The sequence below is a fragment of the Hyla sarda genome, chromosome 1, assembly GCF_029499605.1.
Source record: "Hyla sarda isolate aHylSar1 chromosome 1, aHylSar1.hap1, whole genome shotgun sequence".
Classification (NCBI taxonomy): domain Eukaryota; kingdom Metazoa; phylum Chordata; class Amphibia; order Anura; family Hylidae; genus Hyla; species Hyla sarda.
Genome location: NC_079189.1, coordinates 211,784,013 through 211,800,557, shown reverse-complemented (window position 1 = coordinate 211,800,557; position 16,545 = coordinate 211,784,013). Strand labels below are relative to the sequence as shown.

At 44.8% G+C, this 16,545-nt stretch overlaps 1 protein-coding gene across 1 annotated transcript in view; it reads right to left on the bottom strand.

Moving 5' to 3' along the window:
- Positions 1–304: 304 nt before the first annotated feature.
- CDKL2 (cyclin dependent kinase like 2) overlaps positions 305–16,545 on the bottom strand; it is a 56,736-nt gene continuing 40,495 nt past the window's right edge. Inside the window, exons 9-12 of the mRNA XM_056568143.1 lie at positions 8,433–8,523; positions 7,062–7,191; positions 5,562–5,668; positions 305–899 (exon numbers count right to left, since the gene is read on the bottom strand). Of these exons, the coding sequence (XP_056424118.1) occupies positions 831–899; positions 5,562–5,668; positions 7,062–7,191; positions 8,433–8,523 (397 nt within the window). The 3' untranslated portion in view covers positions 305–830. The remainder of the gene's footprint in view (positions 900–5,561; positions 5,669–7,061; positions 7,192–8,432; positions 8,524–16,545) is intronic.

The window sequence follows — 16,545 nt, the reverse complement described above, 5'->3', positions numbered from 1 at the left end:
AATTATAGCTGAGGACGACAGCCAGAACGGTTGTCATAACTACACATTGCCAGGTGCATCCAGCTATAACATTCCATGTATACACTGATTTATAACAGAAACCACACAGTCTTGTAATGCTTCATGTCTTTTTTCCCCCATAATAGTGTGTTTTTGTGCATATGTTTTTTTTGTTGTGTTTTTTTTCTGTGGCGTTTTTCCCATAAAATTAACATTTGATACTCGTGTCTGTTATTAAACCATAAGGGTACCTTTTATTGTACAATGCATGAGCTTGTTTTGTACAAAATAATCCAATTTATAACAGCCTGTAAGTCACCCTCAATGTAAAATACTTTCGAACTGACGTATATGGAAAAGATTATCACATTTGGTTGACGAATCCTCTTCACCTCCAAAAAAGTGTAACGTTTTTCTTGATATGGTCAAGTCATTTGCCATAGACTACACATGCTGCATTCTCAAATAATAAAGTATACTGAAATAATCCCACAGAGTATGTGTAAATGTCATTGACTGGGTTCCATTATAGCATATTGATACATATTGTTATAAACAAGTCCTGTTTAATGCTGTCGGGTATCCAGACCAGTAAAGCTACACTGAACCCAGCATGTGGTAACCTGTCATTGGATACAATTAAGCTGCAGCAGTGCTTAGTGTATAATATTTCTATAGCATTTTACTGTATTGTCATGATAGCAATCTGTAACACTGTATCCAAAATAAGGCTCCGAGCCGATCCTGGCAGAATGTCTTCTCTTAGTCGTGTCGCATTTTCGTTAATAATATAACGTCCTTGCCTCTTGTCTCTATCTTCAAATGTTCTGTTAATGTTCTACCGGAGGGAAATTTGCTTCTGAAACATCTGTATGATCTTGGGTTGAATTTCCCGCAAACTAAAAATAATAGAAGTGAAATAGTTTATACAATAAATGAATTCTCTTATACAAGCTTATTATTCTAAGACCTGTCCATTTTATGAGATACTAGGTAGTGAGAATGTAACAACTTTTTGATGGTCAGGTATGTGTGTTGCCCATCTGGGGGAGATATCTCTAAGACACACAATGGGAAGAAAGTATTCCACTCCTAAAGACCTAGCATACGTAATGCTATTCCCTATCCCCTAATAGCAATGGCCACATTCAGCAGGATAATGCATCCTGCCATACTGAAAAAAAAAATTGTTGAGAAACAGTTTAAGGGATAATTCAGCGTTTAAAAATGTACCCCAACAGGACTGGATCTCCCCAATGCTTGGAGCACAGGCTTGGCATGATCGCGGGGAGATTCAGGGTCCCATTGTGGAGATTGCGGATGTCACAAAGGTCAGACCCAACACAAGCAGACACTTAACTCCTTTCCTGTGGATTAGGGATACATTTTTAAACACTGGAGTACCCCTTTGAAGAACATGACAGAGAAGTGTTAATTTGTCCTCCTATTTCACCAGATCTTTATTCAAAATAGCACTTGTGGGATGTGCTGGAAAAACATACGGCAGGACACTTTCAGGGGTCTTATAGAGTCAGTACCTCAATAGGTCAAAGCTGTTTTGGCCACACATAAGGGAACCTACACAATATAAAGCATGTAGTATTACATGTTACAGCTCATCAGATATTATGCACTGCTGCTGCCTATATTGGGCACATGATCATCTGGTACCCCCTTGCATGGCAGACCCCCTCAGTCTTAGCAGACCCAGATCAGCTTTGCATGTAAACAGAGAGTTGCCTTTTCTTGGGGCTCCTATGAATGTTATCTTTTATACATGAAGCCGACTGTAGGTCTTTGTGATTCAGTTCCCCCCCCCCCCCAAAAGCAATGTTTCAAGGGACAACAGATTCATAATACAGAATTTGATTGAGCATGCCAATGTTTTTTTTTCAGCGGCGCCGATAGCCAGGGGGGAGAAGGGCCGGCAGCAGGGCTCTAGACCCCAGGAAAGGCAGGGGGAGAGAAGCGGGCAGCGACGGCCTCTCTCCCCCTGCCTTTCCAGGGGGTGTATCGGCGTATAACATGCACATAGACTTTAGGCTAAAAATTTTAGCCTAAAAGGTGCGTGTTATACGCCGATAAATACGGTATTTACTAAGGTTCCACATAAAATGTGGTGGATTTGAGCTGAGGAAAACCCGACAGATCAGAACATGTGTAAAAAAGCAAAGTGTAGGGAAAAGTGCAAAATAGAAGGAAACCTTAATAAATACAGTGGAAAAAAATTGTAGGGAATTAAAAGCCACAAAGAAACCTACACTCCACTCTTAGTAAATAAGGGCCAATGTGTGTGCAAATGTTAGAATGAAATTCTCCATGTACTTCAATGAGCACTTTTAACAGCTTTGTAAATTTCAGATTTCTACTAAACCATATTTCAGCCATGTGCATTAGGCCTTAGATGCCATTTAAGTTGCATTTCTCTGGGGGACTAGTATGTTACATGTGAGTGAATGGAAATTTTTCATTTTCTTTAAGACGATGCAGTACTTTCTGTAGCACTTTAATAGCCTTTTTGAATCACAGCGACTTGTATTTATGACTTTAAAGGGGTTGTGCGCTGCCCTGCTTTTCGGAGCTCCGCACGCAGCGTCCGGAAGTTCATTACTCCGAACACTGTGTGCGGGCTTCCGTGTTTGCGGCCGCCGGACGTGACGTCATGCCCGCCCCTTCTACCAAAGTCTATGGGAAGGGGGAGTGACAGCGGTTGTGCCCCCTTCCCATAGACTTTCGTTGAGGGGGCGGCCATGACGTCACGAGGGGGAGAACACGGAAGCCCGCATAAAGCGTTTGGAGTAATGAACTTCCGGACGCTGCGTGCGGAGCTCCGAAAGGAAGGGCAGCGCACAACCCCTTTAAGGACACAAAGCACAATTGAATCCAACTGTTTTTAAACAGCGGACATTTTAATTAAAACTATTTTAAATTACACTAAAAAACCCAAAAAAATAGCATGTTCCTTTGTGTGGTGAGCCACGGGGGTGCAATGTGAGGTGTAGGGGCAGATGGTATTGCCCAGGGGTAGATGATGTTAACCCCTTAGTGTTCGTGATGCCAGGGCGTGGTTTGCCTATGTAACCACCCAAAGGTAATCCTGTTATTCCTAGGTTAGGCAGGGGTAAATAACAGTCCAAGGCCAGGTTAAGGTTAACGGTAGCTTTACTGAAGTTGAACAGGTCTAACAGTCTTTACAGGGTAGTAAGGTTCCCAGAGAGGTGACCAGTAACACAAGGGACCTTGCAGCTTTCAGTGACTTGACAGACTCTAGCACAGCCACGCTGACTATAACTGACTTGACTTGAGCTCCGCAGAAAGTAAAACACAAGAGAGAGATTGTAGTACCTCCCCCTCTTATAAAGGGGGCTGAACAAGGAGCCCATAGGCCAACTGACGGTCACCTGGTGCTCTATGTGTAACCAAACATATGACCTGAACATGTGACAACCCTTATCATGTGACTAACAATCATGTGACCATATCAAAAGTCCTTTACCCTTAATATATAACTTATACACATTATGGGGGAACACTGCAGGAGAGCCTTGAGGACGTACAGGGACTCAACCAGACAGGACTGTAGGAGCATATCCCGTACTGGGACATGACATTTGTAATAAGGCTAGATTCAAGCTATATGTGGAAGGTGAAAATTCAGTGTATATTAAAAAGGTTTCCTCTAACTATCTTTAGTCACTTATCAAAACAAAAAAACTAAAATAACACAAATACTGTAGTATATTTATTTTATTGTTTTTATTATGGGTTTTTTCTGTTACATTTATTGGTTGTACTAACATATTGACCCATGTGTATCAAACTAGCACATTTGCCACCATTTAAAATTGTATACAGGGACACTTTGGCAGGAGTATTTTATTGGTTTGTAGCCTGGTATAGGGTAGGGTGTTGAACATTTCTTGCCATATGGAATGGTTTACCACAATATACATTTCAGAATATTCCATGTATATAGTCAGCTCTATAAACTTTATAGCGAGGACAGTATAAAAGGATTGTACACCAGGGTAGCCATCCATCCAAAAATTCCTGGATGGTCTGTAAAAATAAAGGACTTTTTTCCAGTGTCAGTGATAAAAAATACATGTGTCCATGCATTTGGTACTTTAGTAAGTAATTCGGGGAGATTTATTAAACCTTGTGCAAAGGAACAGTGGAGCAGATGCCAATAACAACCAAACAGATTCCAGCTTATGTTTTTAAGAGGCCTATTAAAAATGAAAAAGTAATTTGGTCACTATAGGCAACTACTCCACTGTTCTTCTGCATAACATTTAATAGATTGCAATTATTATCATTTTACAGCTCAGGGTAAATCTTGGTAATGAATAAGTATGTATATCTTTATTATAATAAAAACAGAGATGGCCAGCACAACTACCAAATACGCGGGTGCATGCCGCTGTGGCAAATACAAAAACACAAAAAGATTTATGTATATTTTCCATGTCTCATACTTATTTATCTATATACTTATTTCTGATTATTTAAAAAAAAAAATTTCTCTTGACACGGATAGGTATAGGGACTTCTTTGGGGTTGGGGACTTTGGAGTTAAGCAAGGATATAAAGCAGAAGTAGGATTCTTTGGGTAGCAAGATAAGTCTTGTAAATATATCTCACCCGAAGGGCCTGTCGGAAAGAGGGATGGTCCCTATTTTTTTGGGTTTAGTGGATGTTTCTTCTGCTAGAGCTTTTGTTTCTGTACAAAGTATGTTTTACTTTGCTTGTTTTCATCTTTTTTTTTTTTTTTATTTGTTCTGGTGTTGCTGGTTGTAACATGTACAAAATATAATAAAAAGAGATTAGATCCAAAAACACAAAAAGTAGGTTGCAGCAGCACTCTAGATCAAAATATTAGGAGTCTTAGTGCACTTTTTGATCAAGACATGTCCCCCATTCACCACACAGAGGTGGCCTCACTTGGAAGGGACACTGACACGCTCACTCCACTCACCTCTGCTGGACATATATAATATATATAATATATCTTATTAGACAAAAATGCTTCTTTCTCCTGTTATCAAACTTTTCCCCCTCTTTCCTCTCCTGCTGTTAAACTCTTCCTGTCTGAAAATCCTCTCAGCTTCATCCTGTGTCTGTAAGCCAAGCAACACAAGTCATTGGAAGGGGGGGGGGGTCACCGTCTATCCTCTCTGGGAAAACTGCAAATTAGAAATGAAGCCTGCAGAGCTGAAATCTGCTGAAAATACAATATACAAGTTATATAATAGCCTGAAATAGTGCTGCTCCTCCTCATGTACACACACAGGGCAGCTTATCTTAAAAAGTCAATTGAAATCACAGGTATGCTTTAATGGTGCTGCTTCCCCTTGTTTGTCAAAACTGGTGGAGGTCCAAGAGGTCATACCCCATCCAATCATAAAGTGATGGCATATCCTATATGCCTTTACTTTATAAAATGACATCCCCATTGGGTGCAACTATATACACAATTAACGGCTTTTTAGTTGCACAAAAAATGGCACCCAGCTCTGTACATCATTTCATTTTAAATAGTAACATTTCAGTTATCTGACCTGTGGCAAGGCTGTGCTTGTGTTAAGGGGATCAATCATAGCAAGACAAGGGATACGAGTCTCTGGTAGTGTCTTGTTTTCTTTCTTCACCAGTCTTGAACTTCGGACTAGAAAAACAATAAGCAAAATTGATATAAGAAATAGTAACAGCATTAACTGTATGTACTGCAGGTAGACAAATATGGAGGTTTACAGAGGCATAGCTTGTAGCTTCTGGGCCCCAATGCAAAATCTGCAACAGGGCCCCATATGCCAATTATAATACTGGTCTCTTATGGGGAAGATGTGCTTTGGGGTCCCCTTAGGCACCAGGGCCCTGGTGCGACTGCTACCTCTGCTTCCTCTATAGCTACGCCCCTGGAGGTTTAGGATGTGAAGCTTATTTTTTTTCTAGAAGTAATTACAAATCATGACCTCATCACATCTGCACATGGAATAAGCTCTCTCATTGCCTACAACACTAGGGATTTACTAATGAATGACCTTTATAGGTACATGTACAGCCTATTCCCAACATAAGACCTGCACTTAATCCTAAGAGACCCACAATACACAAGCAACACAAACATGTTGTGGTTAAGATATCCGTTTCCTGAACTAGAGGATATCTGACAGATTGTTGTTTTTACTTCAGCTTAGGCTGTGTTCACATTTGTGTTAGTTCCGTTTTCTGTTGCTCTTTGACAACCAGAGAAGCTTAGCATGAGCTATTCTGTTGGCTGAGTGGCAATGTCTTGTGCCGACCTCAGTACCTGGTCTCCATTGAATTTCACTTCTTGGTGCTGGGGACAGATACAGCACATTGCTGCTAAGCCACTGACTTGCCGCAACAGTGTCATGCCTCAGCCAGTGATCGGCTAAGTGGCATTCTGATATATTAATCCCCAGCACCAAGAAGTCACAGCAGAGACCAGGAGCAGTGATGCTAGAGGCTACGGGGATTGAGTGAGAGGCAAGTATAGTTTTTTTTATTTTTATTTAAAGAGTACCTGTCATCCCTTCCTGAGTTTGGTCTCCTGCCAGTCTGGGAGGAGACCAAACTAACTGTTTAACTGTGTCAGGGAACAGAACAGAGCCACCTAGTGGCTGTTTTTTTCAATCACATTAAAAATATATAAAGGCTGATAATTTTAACAGCAAGTAAATAGTGTCTTATAATTAAAAAAGGAACAATATATTAGAAGTTTAGTTTGGTGACAGGTACTCTTTAAGGATTCAGCTAGGGCAGGTTTTTAGAAAAATATTAAATGCTTTGAGATAACCTTTGATTTTACCCTGTCCATAAAGACTATCCAAATTTTTTAAGCAGTGGTCTCCGAACTGTCGTCCTCCAGCCGCTGGCTGTCTGAACATGCTGGGAGCTTAAGTTTTGTGACATCTGGAGGTCCACAGTTTGGAGATCACTATTTTAGCGAGGTTCCAGTTTACTTTTTGTAAAGTAACATTACATTTACATTTTAGACTTTAAGGTTGAAAGAAATATCATGATAAAATACTCACCATTGTAAAGAGTACCAACATCCGTGCTCTTCAGTTCTGGCAAATGGCCATAACTAAGTTCTGGCAGTCTCATGTCAGCTCTTGAAAACTCCCACTTTTTCTTGTTTAGTTGAAGAGGGCCATTGCCAATCTGCATTTAGACAGTGTCATCAGTGCTTTGTATATTGCACATGGCTACACATGCATTTTGTCATACACCATGAGGCTATGTGCACACACTTTTTGACCCATAATTTTATGGTTTAAAATATACCAGTTTCTTTGTATCAAAACACAGCTGAAATTGCAGATGTATTTTTATAATTTTTTATTTAATTATTTTTTTTTGCATTTGGGATATTTTTCCATTTTTTTCTTTTTTTTTGTTGCTATATTTTCAGCAGTTGCAGTTTTTTTTTTTTTTGGCTGTAGCAAAAGCTATAGTCCAAAAAAATCCCCTTTTGTAGATGGGATGTATTTTAGGCAGTTACAAAAAAAAAGAGTTAATCATTCAATTTGACTTCCCTAATTGTTACAATAATGTTTGTTTGACAGTTTTCCCATTGGATTCAGTAAAGCCTAAATGGGAAAATATGACTACTTTTTTGCAGTTTTTTGAGCCATCAAAATTGGCAAAAGAAATTGTGTACTCGTAGCCTTAAAGGAAAAGGGTGTATCAGGTTATAGTGCGGGTGAACAGGAGACCGATGCAGTGTCTCGAACTGTTATACCAACCTGCAGCCCGGAGCCCCGATCCTCCAAAGGTCCCCCACTTCCAGCTTGAGGCGGACCTGCCGGCTAGATATAAATATTCATAAGCGCCAGTCACATGAGCGCTCAGTAGCACGAGCGCTCAAGTGACCAGTGCTTATGAACATTTAAATCCAGCCAGCAGGCCCACCTCAAAGAGCAAGTCAGTGCTGGAAGAGGAGGACATTCGGAGGATCGGGGCTCTGGACTGCAGGTAGGTATAGCAGTCTGAGACCCCGCATCAGTCTCCTGTTTACCCGCACTATAACCCGATGTATTGGGTTATAGTGCGGGTGAACGGGTGACCGTTTTCTTTTAATTTGGAATGAAAATTAAAATCATGGCCTCAGTCTGTTGTAATATTAATAACAATTAGGGTTTTAACTTTGGGCATAGTTAATATGTACCAAAAAGACCCCTCTACATCCAGATTAGACCTTTAGTGACAGATTTTCCGTTCCTCTAACTTCTGTCTATATTGACCTGTAACAGACCATTTTTGTCGTCTCAAAGAGTTTTCACTGTATAATGGAAAGTATCTTTTTATGTTATGATATTTTGGGGAAAATGCCTTTAATACCCAGTAGGGGTAAAATCTAATATATTATTATTTTGTATATAATGTACAGTACATATACTTACCAATGTTGTGACATTCTGATTGTAACCCGTGGAAGGCTTTCCTCCACTTTTTTTTAAAGAACTGACAAACATTTTCCCTTTTTCTTCTCCCCTACGAGTAAATAAAGTTTTAAATTATTATTTTAAGCTTTACTATTATTTAAAAAAATAAATAAATAAAGATTTTAGACATGTCACACTGACCTGTCAAAAGTTTTGATTAGTCAATGTCTCAGTGCTATATAGCTGTGCGGTTCACTCCAAGGCTCAACACCTAGTCTAACCAACCAAATACTCATGCCTGTCCTCATTTCTTTGAAAAAGCCAGGGTACACTGGCGAAACGTCAGCAGGAGGGGCTATAATGTTTTTAAAAATGGCATCCAAGTGACACAATAGCAATATTTGCAAGTGTGTGGGGGTTCTCTCTGGTCAGTGGTGGCAGCACTGTCTAGAGGAACTTCAGGTTCCCACAGTGACACTGTTCACAAAACACATTGGAAGGATCATTCTAGTTGTAGTCACATAGTGTCACGATGCCGGCTGGCAGGAGGTGGATCCTCTGTGCCAGAGAGGGATGGCGAGGACCGTGCTAGTGGACCGGTTCTAAGTCACTACTGGTTTTCACCAGAGCCCGCCGCAAAGCGGGATGGTCTTGCTGCGGCGGTAGTGACCAGGTCGTATCCACTAGCAACGGCTCACCTCTCTGGCTGCTGAAGATAGGCGCGGTACAAGGGAGTAGACAGAAGCAAGGTCGGACGTAGCAGAAGGTCGGGGCAGGCAGCAAGGATCGTAGTCAGGGGCAACGGCAGGAGGTCTGGAACACAGGCTAGGAACACACAAGGAAACGCTTTCACTGGCACGATGGCAACAAGATCCGGCAAGGAAGTGCAGGGGAAGTGAGGTGATATAGGGAAGTGCACAGGTGATCAGACTAATTGGAACCACTGCGCCAATCAGCGGCGCAGTGGCCCTTTAAATCGCAAAGACCCGGCGCGCGCGCGCCCTAAGGAGCGGGGCCGCGCGCGCCGGGACAGGACCGACGGGGAGCGAGTCAGGTACGGGAGCCGGGGTGCGCATCGCGAGCGGGCGCTACCCGCATCGCGAATCGCATCCCGGCTGGAGGCGGTATCGCAGCGCCCCGGGTCAGTGGATCTGACCGGAGCGCTGCAGTGAGGAGAGTGTAGCGAGCGCTCCGGGGAGGAGCAGGGACCCGGAGCGCTCGGCGTAACAGTACCCCCCCCTTGGGTCTCCCCCTCTTCTTAGAGCCTGAGAACCTGAGGAGCAGACTTTTGTCTAGGATATTGTCCTCAGGTTCCCAGGATCTCTCTTCTGGACCACAACCCTCCCAATCCACTAAAAAAAAGGTTTTCCCTCTGACCTTTTTGGATGCCAGAATTTCTTTGACGGAGAAGATGTCCGAGGAGCCGGAAACAGGAGTGGGAGGAACAGATTTGGGAGAGAAACGGTTGATGATAAGTGGTTTAAGAAGAGAAACGTGAAAGGCATTAGGAATACGAAGAGAAGGAGGAAGAAGAAGTTTGTAAGAGACAGGATTAATCTGGCACAAAATTTTGAAAGGACCAAGATAGCGTGGTCCCAACTTGTAGCTAGGGACACGGAAGCGGACATATTTAGCGGAGAGCCATACCTTGTCTCCAGGGGAAAAAATGGGAGGAGCTCTTCTTTTCTTATCCGCGAACTTCTTCATGCGTGATGAAGCCTGTAAGAGAGAATTTTGGGTCTCTCTCCATATGATGGAAAGGTCACGAGAAATTTCATCCACAGCGGGCAGACCAGAGGGCAACGGGGTAGGGAGGGGGGGAAGAGGGTGACGGCCGTACACCACGAAAAATGGGGATTTGGAGGAAGATTCAGAGACTCTGAAGTTATACGAGAATTCGGCCCATGGAAGAAGATCTGCCCAGTCATCCTGGCGGGAGGAAACAAAATGTCGTAAATAATCACCCAAGACCTGGTTAACTCTTTCTACTTGTCCATTGGATTGAGGATGATATGCAGAAGAAAAATTTAATTTAATCTTGAGTTGTTTACAGAGAGCCCTCCAGAATTTAGACACGAATTGGACGCCTCTATCCGAGACGATCTGCGTAGGCAACCCGTGAAGACGAAAAATGTGTACAAAAAATTGTTTAGCCAACTGAGGCGCTGAAGGAAGACCAGGAAGAGGGATGAAATGTGCCATTTTGGAGAATCGATCAACGACCACCCAAATAACAGTGTTGCCACGGGAAGGGGGTAAATCAGTAATAAAATCCATACCAATCAGAGACCAAGGGTGTTCGGGGACAGGCAGAGGATGAAGAAAACCAGCGGGCTTCTGGCGAGGAGTCTTATCCCGGGCACAGATAGTGCAGGCTCGCACAAAGTCCACAACATCCGTCTCCAGAGTCGGCCACCAATAGAAGCGAGAGATGAGTTGCACAGATTTCTTGATGCCCGCATGACCTGCGAGATGGGAGGAGTGACCCCATTTGAGGATTCCGAGGCGTTGGCGTGGAGAAACAAAGGTCTTTCCTGGAGGAGTTTGCCTGATGGAGGCTGGAGAAGTGGAAATCAGGCAGTCAGGAGGAATGATGTGTTGCGGAGAGAGTTCAACTTCAGAAGCATCCGAGGAACGAGAGAGAGCATCGGCCCTAATGTTCTTATCGGCAGGCCGAAAGTGAATTTCAAAATTAAATCGGGCAAAGAACAGAGACCACCTGGCCTGGCGAGGATTCAGCCGTTGGGCAGACTGGAGGTAGGAGAGGTTCTTGTGATCGGTGTAAATAATAACTGGAAATCTTGATCCCTCCAGCAGATGCCTCCATTCCTCAAGTGCTAATTTAATGGCTAGAAGCTCTCGATCCCCGATGGAGTAGTTCCTCTCCGCCGGAGAGAAGGTCCTAGAAAAAAAACCACAAGTAACAGCATGCCCGGAAGAATTTTTTTGTAGAAGGACAGCTCCAGCTCCCACTGAGGAGGCATCAACCTCCAATAGGAAGGGTTTAGATGGGTCAGGTCTGGAGAGCACGGGAGCCGAAGAAAAGGCAGACTTGAGCCGTTTAAAGGCGTCTTCCGCTTGAGGAGGCCAAGACTTGGGATCGGCATTTTTTTTGGTTAAAGCCACGATAGGAGCCACAACGGTAGAAAAATGTGGAATAAATTGCCTGTAATAATTGGCGAACCCCAAAAAGCGTTGAATAGCACGGAGTCCGGAGGGGCGTGGCCAATCTAAGACGGCAGAGAGTTTGTCTGGATCCATTTGTAGTCCCTGGCCAGAGACCAAGTATCCTAGGAAAGGAAGAGATTGGCATTCAAACAGACATTTCTCTATTTTGGCATAGAGTTGATTGTCACGAAGTCTCTGAAGAACCATACGGACATGCTGGCGGTGTTCTTCTAGATTGGCAGAAAAAATCAGGATATCGTCCAGATATACAACAACACAGGAGTATAAAAGATCACGAAAAATTTCATTAACAAAGTCTTGGAAGACGGCAGGGGCGTTGCACAGGCCAAAGGGCATGACCAGATACTCAAAGTGTCCATCTCTGGTGTTAAATGCCGTTTTCCACTCATCCCCCTCTCTGATGCGGATGAGATTATAAGCACCTCTTAAGTCCAGTTTGGTAAAGATGTGGGCACCTTGGAGGCGATCAAAGAGTTCAGAGATGAGGGGTAGGGGGTAGCGGTTCTTAACCGTGATTTTATTAAGACCGCGGTAGTCAATGCAAGGACGTAGGGAGCCATCTTTTTTGGACACAAAGAAAAATCCGGCTCCGGCAGGAGAGGAGGATTTACGGATAAAGCCCTTTTTTAAATTTTCCTGGACGTATTCAGACATGGCAAGAGTCTCTGGGGCGGATAGAGGATAAATTCTGCCCCGGGGTGGAGTAGTGCCCGGGAGGAGGTCGATAGGACAATCATAAGGCCTGTGAGGAGGTAGAGTCTCAGCTTGTTTTTTGCAAAAAACATCCGCAAAGTCCATATAGGCCTTAGGGAGACCGGTTACAGGAGGAACCACAGAGTCACGGCAAGGGTTACTGGGAACCGGTTTTAGGCAGTCCTTGGAACAAGAGGGCCCCCAACTCTTGATCTCCCCAGTGGACCAATCCAGGGTTGGGGAATGAAGTTGAAGCCAGGGAAGTCCAAGGAGAATTTCAGAAGTGCAATTGGGGAGGACCAAAAGTTCAATCCTCTCGTGGTGAGATCCGATGCACATTAGAAGGGGCTCCGTGCGGAAACGTATGGTACAGTCCAATCTTTCATTGTTTACACAATTGATGTAGAGGGGTCTGGCGAGACTGGTCACTGGGATGTTGAACCTGTTGACGAGAGAGGCCAAAATAAAATTTCCTGCAGATCCGGAGTCCAAGAAGGCCATAGTAGAGAAGGAGAAGGCAGAGGCAGACATCCGCACAGGCACAGTAAGACGTGGAGAAGCAGAGTAGACATCAAGGACTGTCTCACCTTTGTGCGGAGTCAGCGTACGTCTTTCCAGGCGGGGAGGACGGATAGGACAATCCTTCAGGAAGTGTTCGGTACTAGCACAGTACAGGCAGAGGTTCTCCATGCGGCGTCGTGTCCTCTCTTGAGGTGTCAGGCGAGACCGGTCGACCTGCATAGCCTCCACGGCGGGAGGCACAGGAACGGATTGCAGGGGACCAGAGGAGAGAGGAGCCGAGGAGAAGAAACGCCTCGTGCGAACAGAGTCCATATCCTGGCGGAGCTCCTGACGCCTTTCGGAAAAACGCATGTCAATGCGAGTGGCTAGGTGAATGAGTTCATGTAGATTAGCAGGGATTTCTCGTGCGGCCAGAACATCTTTAATGTTGCTGGATAGGCCTTTTTTAAAGGTCGCGCAGAGGGCCTCATTATTCCAGGATAATTCTGAAGCAAGAGTACGGAATTGTACGGCATACTCGCCAACGGAAGAATTACCCTGGACCAGGTTCAACAGGGCAGTCTCAGCAGAAGAGGCTCGGGCAGGTTCCTCAAAGACACTTCGGATTTCCGAGAAGAAGGAGTGTACAGAGGCAGTGACGGGGTCATTGCGGTCCCAGAGCGGTGTGGCCCAAGACAGGGCTTTTCCAGACAGAAGGCTGACTACGAAAGCCACCTTAGACCTTTCAGTGGGAAACTGGTCCGACATCATCTCCAAGTGCAGGGAGCATTGGGAAAGAAAGCCACGGCAAAACTTAGAGTCCCCATCAAATTTATCCGGCAAGGATAGGCGTAAACCAGAAGCGGCCACTCGCTGCGGAGGAGGTGCAGGAGCTGGCGGAGGAGATGATTGCTGAAGCTGTGGTAGTAACTGCTGTAGCATAACGGTCAGTTGAGACAGCTGTTGGCCTTGTTGCGCTATCTGTTGTGACTGCTGGGCGACCACCGTGGTGAGGTCAGCGACAACTGGCAGAGGAACTTCAGCGGGATCCATGGCCGGATCTACTGTCACGATGCCGGCTGGCAGGAGGTGGATCCTCTGTGCCAGAGAGGGATGGCGAGGACCGTGCTAGTGGACCGGTTCTAAGTCACTACTGGTTTTCACCAGAGCCCGCCGCAAAGCGGGATGGTCTTGCTGCGGCGGTAGTGACCAGGTCGTATCCACTAGCAACGGCTCACCTCTCTGGCTGCTGAAGATAGGCGCGGTACAAGGGAGTAGACAGAAGCAAGGTCGGACGTAGCAGAAGGTCGGGGCAGGCAGCAAGGATCGTAGTCAGGGGCAACGGCAGGAGGTCTGGAACACAGGCTAGGAACACACAAGGAAACGCTTTCACTGGCACGATGGCAACAAGATCCGGCAAGGAAGTGCAGGGGAAGTGAGGTGATATAGGGAAGTGCACAGGTGATCAGACTAATTGGAACCACTGCGCCAATCAGCGGCGCAGTGGCCCTTTAAATCGCAAAGACCCGGCGCGCGCGCGCCCTAAGGAGCGGGGCCGCGCGCGCCGGGACAGGACCGACGGGGAGCGAGTCAGGTACGGGAGCCGGGGTGCGCATCGCGAGCGGGCGCTACCCGCATCGCGAATCGCATCCCGGCTGGAGGCGGTATCGCAGCGCCCCGGGTCAGTGGATCTGACCGGAGCGCTGCAGTGAGGAGAGTGTAGCGAGCGCTCCGGGGAGGAGCGGGGACCCGGAGCGCTCGGCGTAACACATAGTGGATGACCGGTCTTTTAACATTTATTCACTATGGTACCAATAAGCACGATTCATATTTATTTTTGAGAAATTGGAATAAAAGTTAAGTTTTAACAATTTTGTTAAGTGGTCTCTAGTTTAGGGCAGTCCTTGGGGACTTGTCCCTAAAATTGTAATTTTTAACACCTAGTCTGACTCATTGCAGGAGTCAGGTTCTATAGACTTATAATGGAGCTCCACTCCTTCAATCAGATGGATTGAGCGTCAATCTAAGGGAGGGAAGTGCACAGCTGAGTGCTTCTCCCGACTATATCAAGTGATTAGTGGGGGGTTCAGCACTGAGACCCCAACCATACAAAACTTTTGTCACATGGTTTAAATTTTCTTAAGTTACATTAATATTAATGTATAACTAAATCTAATAAAACATTTCGGATCAGACAAGGCTAAAATGTCATTATACAGCAGCTTAAGAATGAGTCTAGATCATGCTCCATCCTGAAGTGTATGTCTACCATCATTTTGTTCAGAGGCCTAAGATTCTGTGTTTATTAACTTCTTAATGTTAAAAAGTCACAAGAATAAATAGACCTCTGCCGATTGTGATGTGTTACAGTCTCATCTCACAGTCTCTTCTCACTGGTTTTGCAGCTTAGCCCCATTCAATTGACAGGGTTACGCTACAGCTGAGCTGCAATTTTAGATACAGCACAAAGATAATGGTGGTGCTATGTCTAGTAAAAGCTGAAGGGACAGAAAAAAGATGTATTAATAAACTAGTAAATGGAATTCTAAATCTCTTTAAACTTAAAAAAAATGGTGCTCACTAGTGGACACTCATTTTAGTCATAGATTTCATGTTAGTCTAGGATCTGGACTCTAGTAAATCTGTCATCACTTGTTTGGTTTAGTTTCTTAACCATCTGAGTTGCAGAAAGTTAGCGTTGTCAAATATGTTGGCTAGTGATTCACTTTTTCATTAGGGATGTAACTCTGCGTCAGTAAAACACATGGGAGAGAAGACTATGCCACTAGGAAAAAATATTCACATGGCTGCCTGGCACATGACTGCCTGCCCCTGTCTGAGTGGCACTGCCACTGATAACATAGGGGAGAAGGTTCCCCTTCTGTGAGATGAGCAGTGATGTGACTAGGGTGTCACCTGTTCTGAGAGGGAGGGGGGCTGATTTTAGCACAAGTGCCGTTTAGAAGAGAGTGCATTGCAAGCCGCATAAAGAGTAGACATCCCTCGGAGGTGTATGCAAGCAAGGGAAAATATGCATTAGCATCCTGTAGTGACAATGCAGAGGCTGTCAGGAGTATCACAGGCAGTAGAAAGAAGTGAGAGTACACAATGAAAGAGAAGAGGGAGTCTTCCTCCTGCATGTACAACAGACACCTTAAGAAGTCAGACCAACCTGCAGGAAGAGAGGGAGCCTCCTTCCTGCATATGAGGAGTTGATTGCAGTAGGGCAGTGGTCCCTGGGTGGGGGCAGAACGGGGCAGCTTCAGTGATATTGGTGGAGGATAGAATTCTTCCTCGGACTAGTGAGTGATTAAGAGGAGCGCCGGTGACTAAAAAGGCTGCTAATGCAATTGATACAGCAAGGACTAGCAGTGAAAACTGAGTGCATGGGAGAAGAGGGAGTCTCCTTGTAGTCAAAAAAGCCTGTAAAGATGCCTCCTCACTTGCGCTCATCTCCCAGCCCTTCATTGACTGACATCAAGGACTCTTTACATCAATCAGGGGGGGGGGGGGGGGGGGACTGGGGGACTGGGAGGTGATAGTGAGCAAGGAGGAATGTAAGGCTGATTTGTAAATGATTTGTAAGGCAGATTTGTAAATTACTTCTATTCAAAAATCTTAACCCTTACAGTACTTATCAGCTGCTGTATACTACAGAGAAAGTTGAGTTGTTCTTTTCTGCCTGGCCACAGTGCTCTCTGCTGACACCTCTGTCCATGTCAGGAACTGTCAGCAAACCTATCCTGCT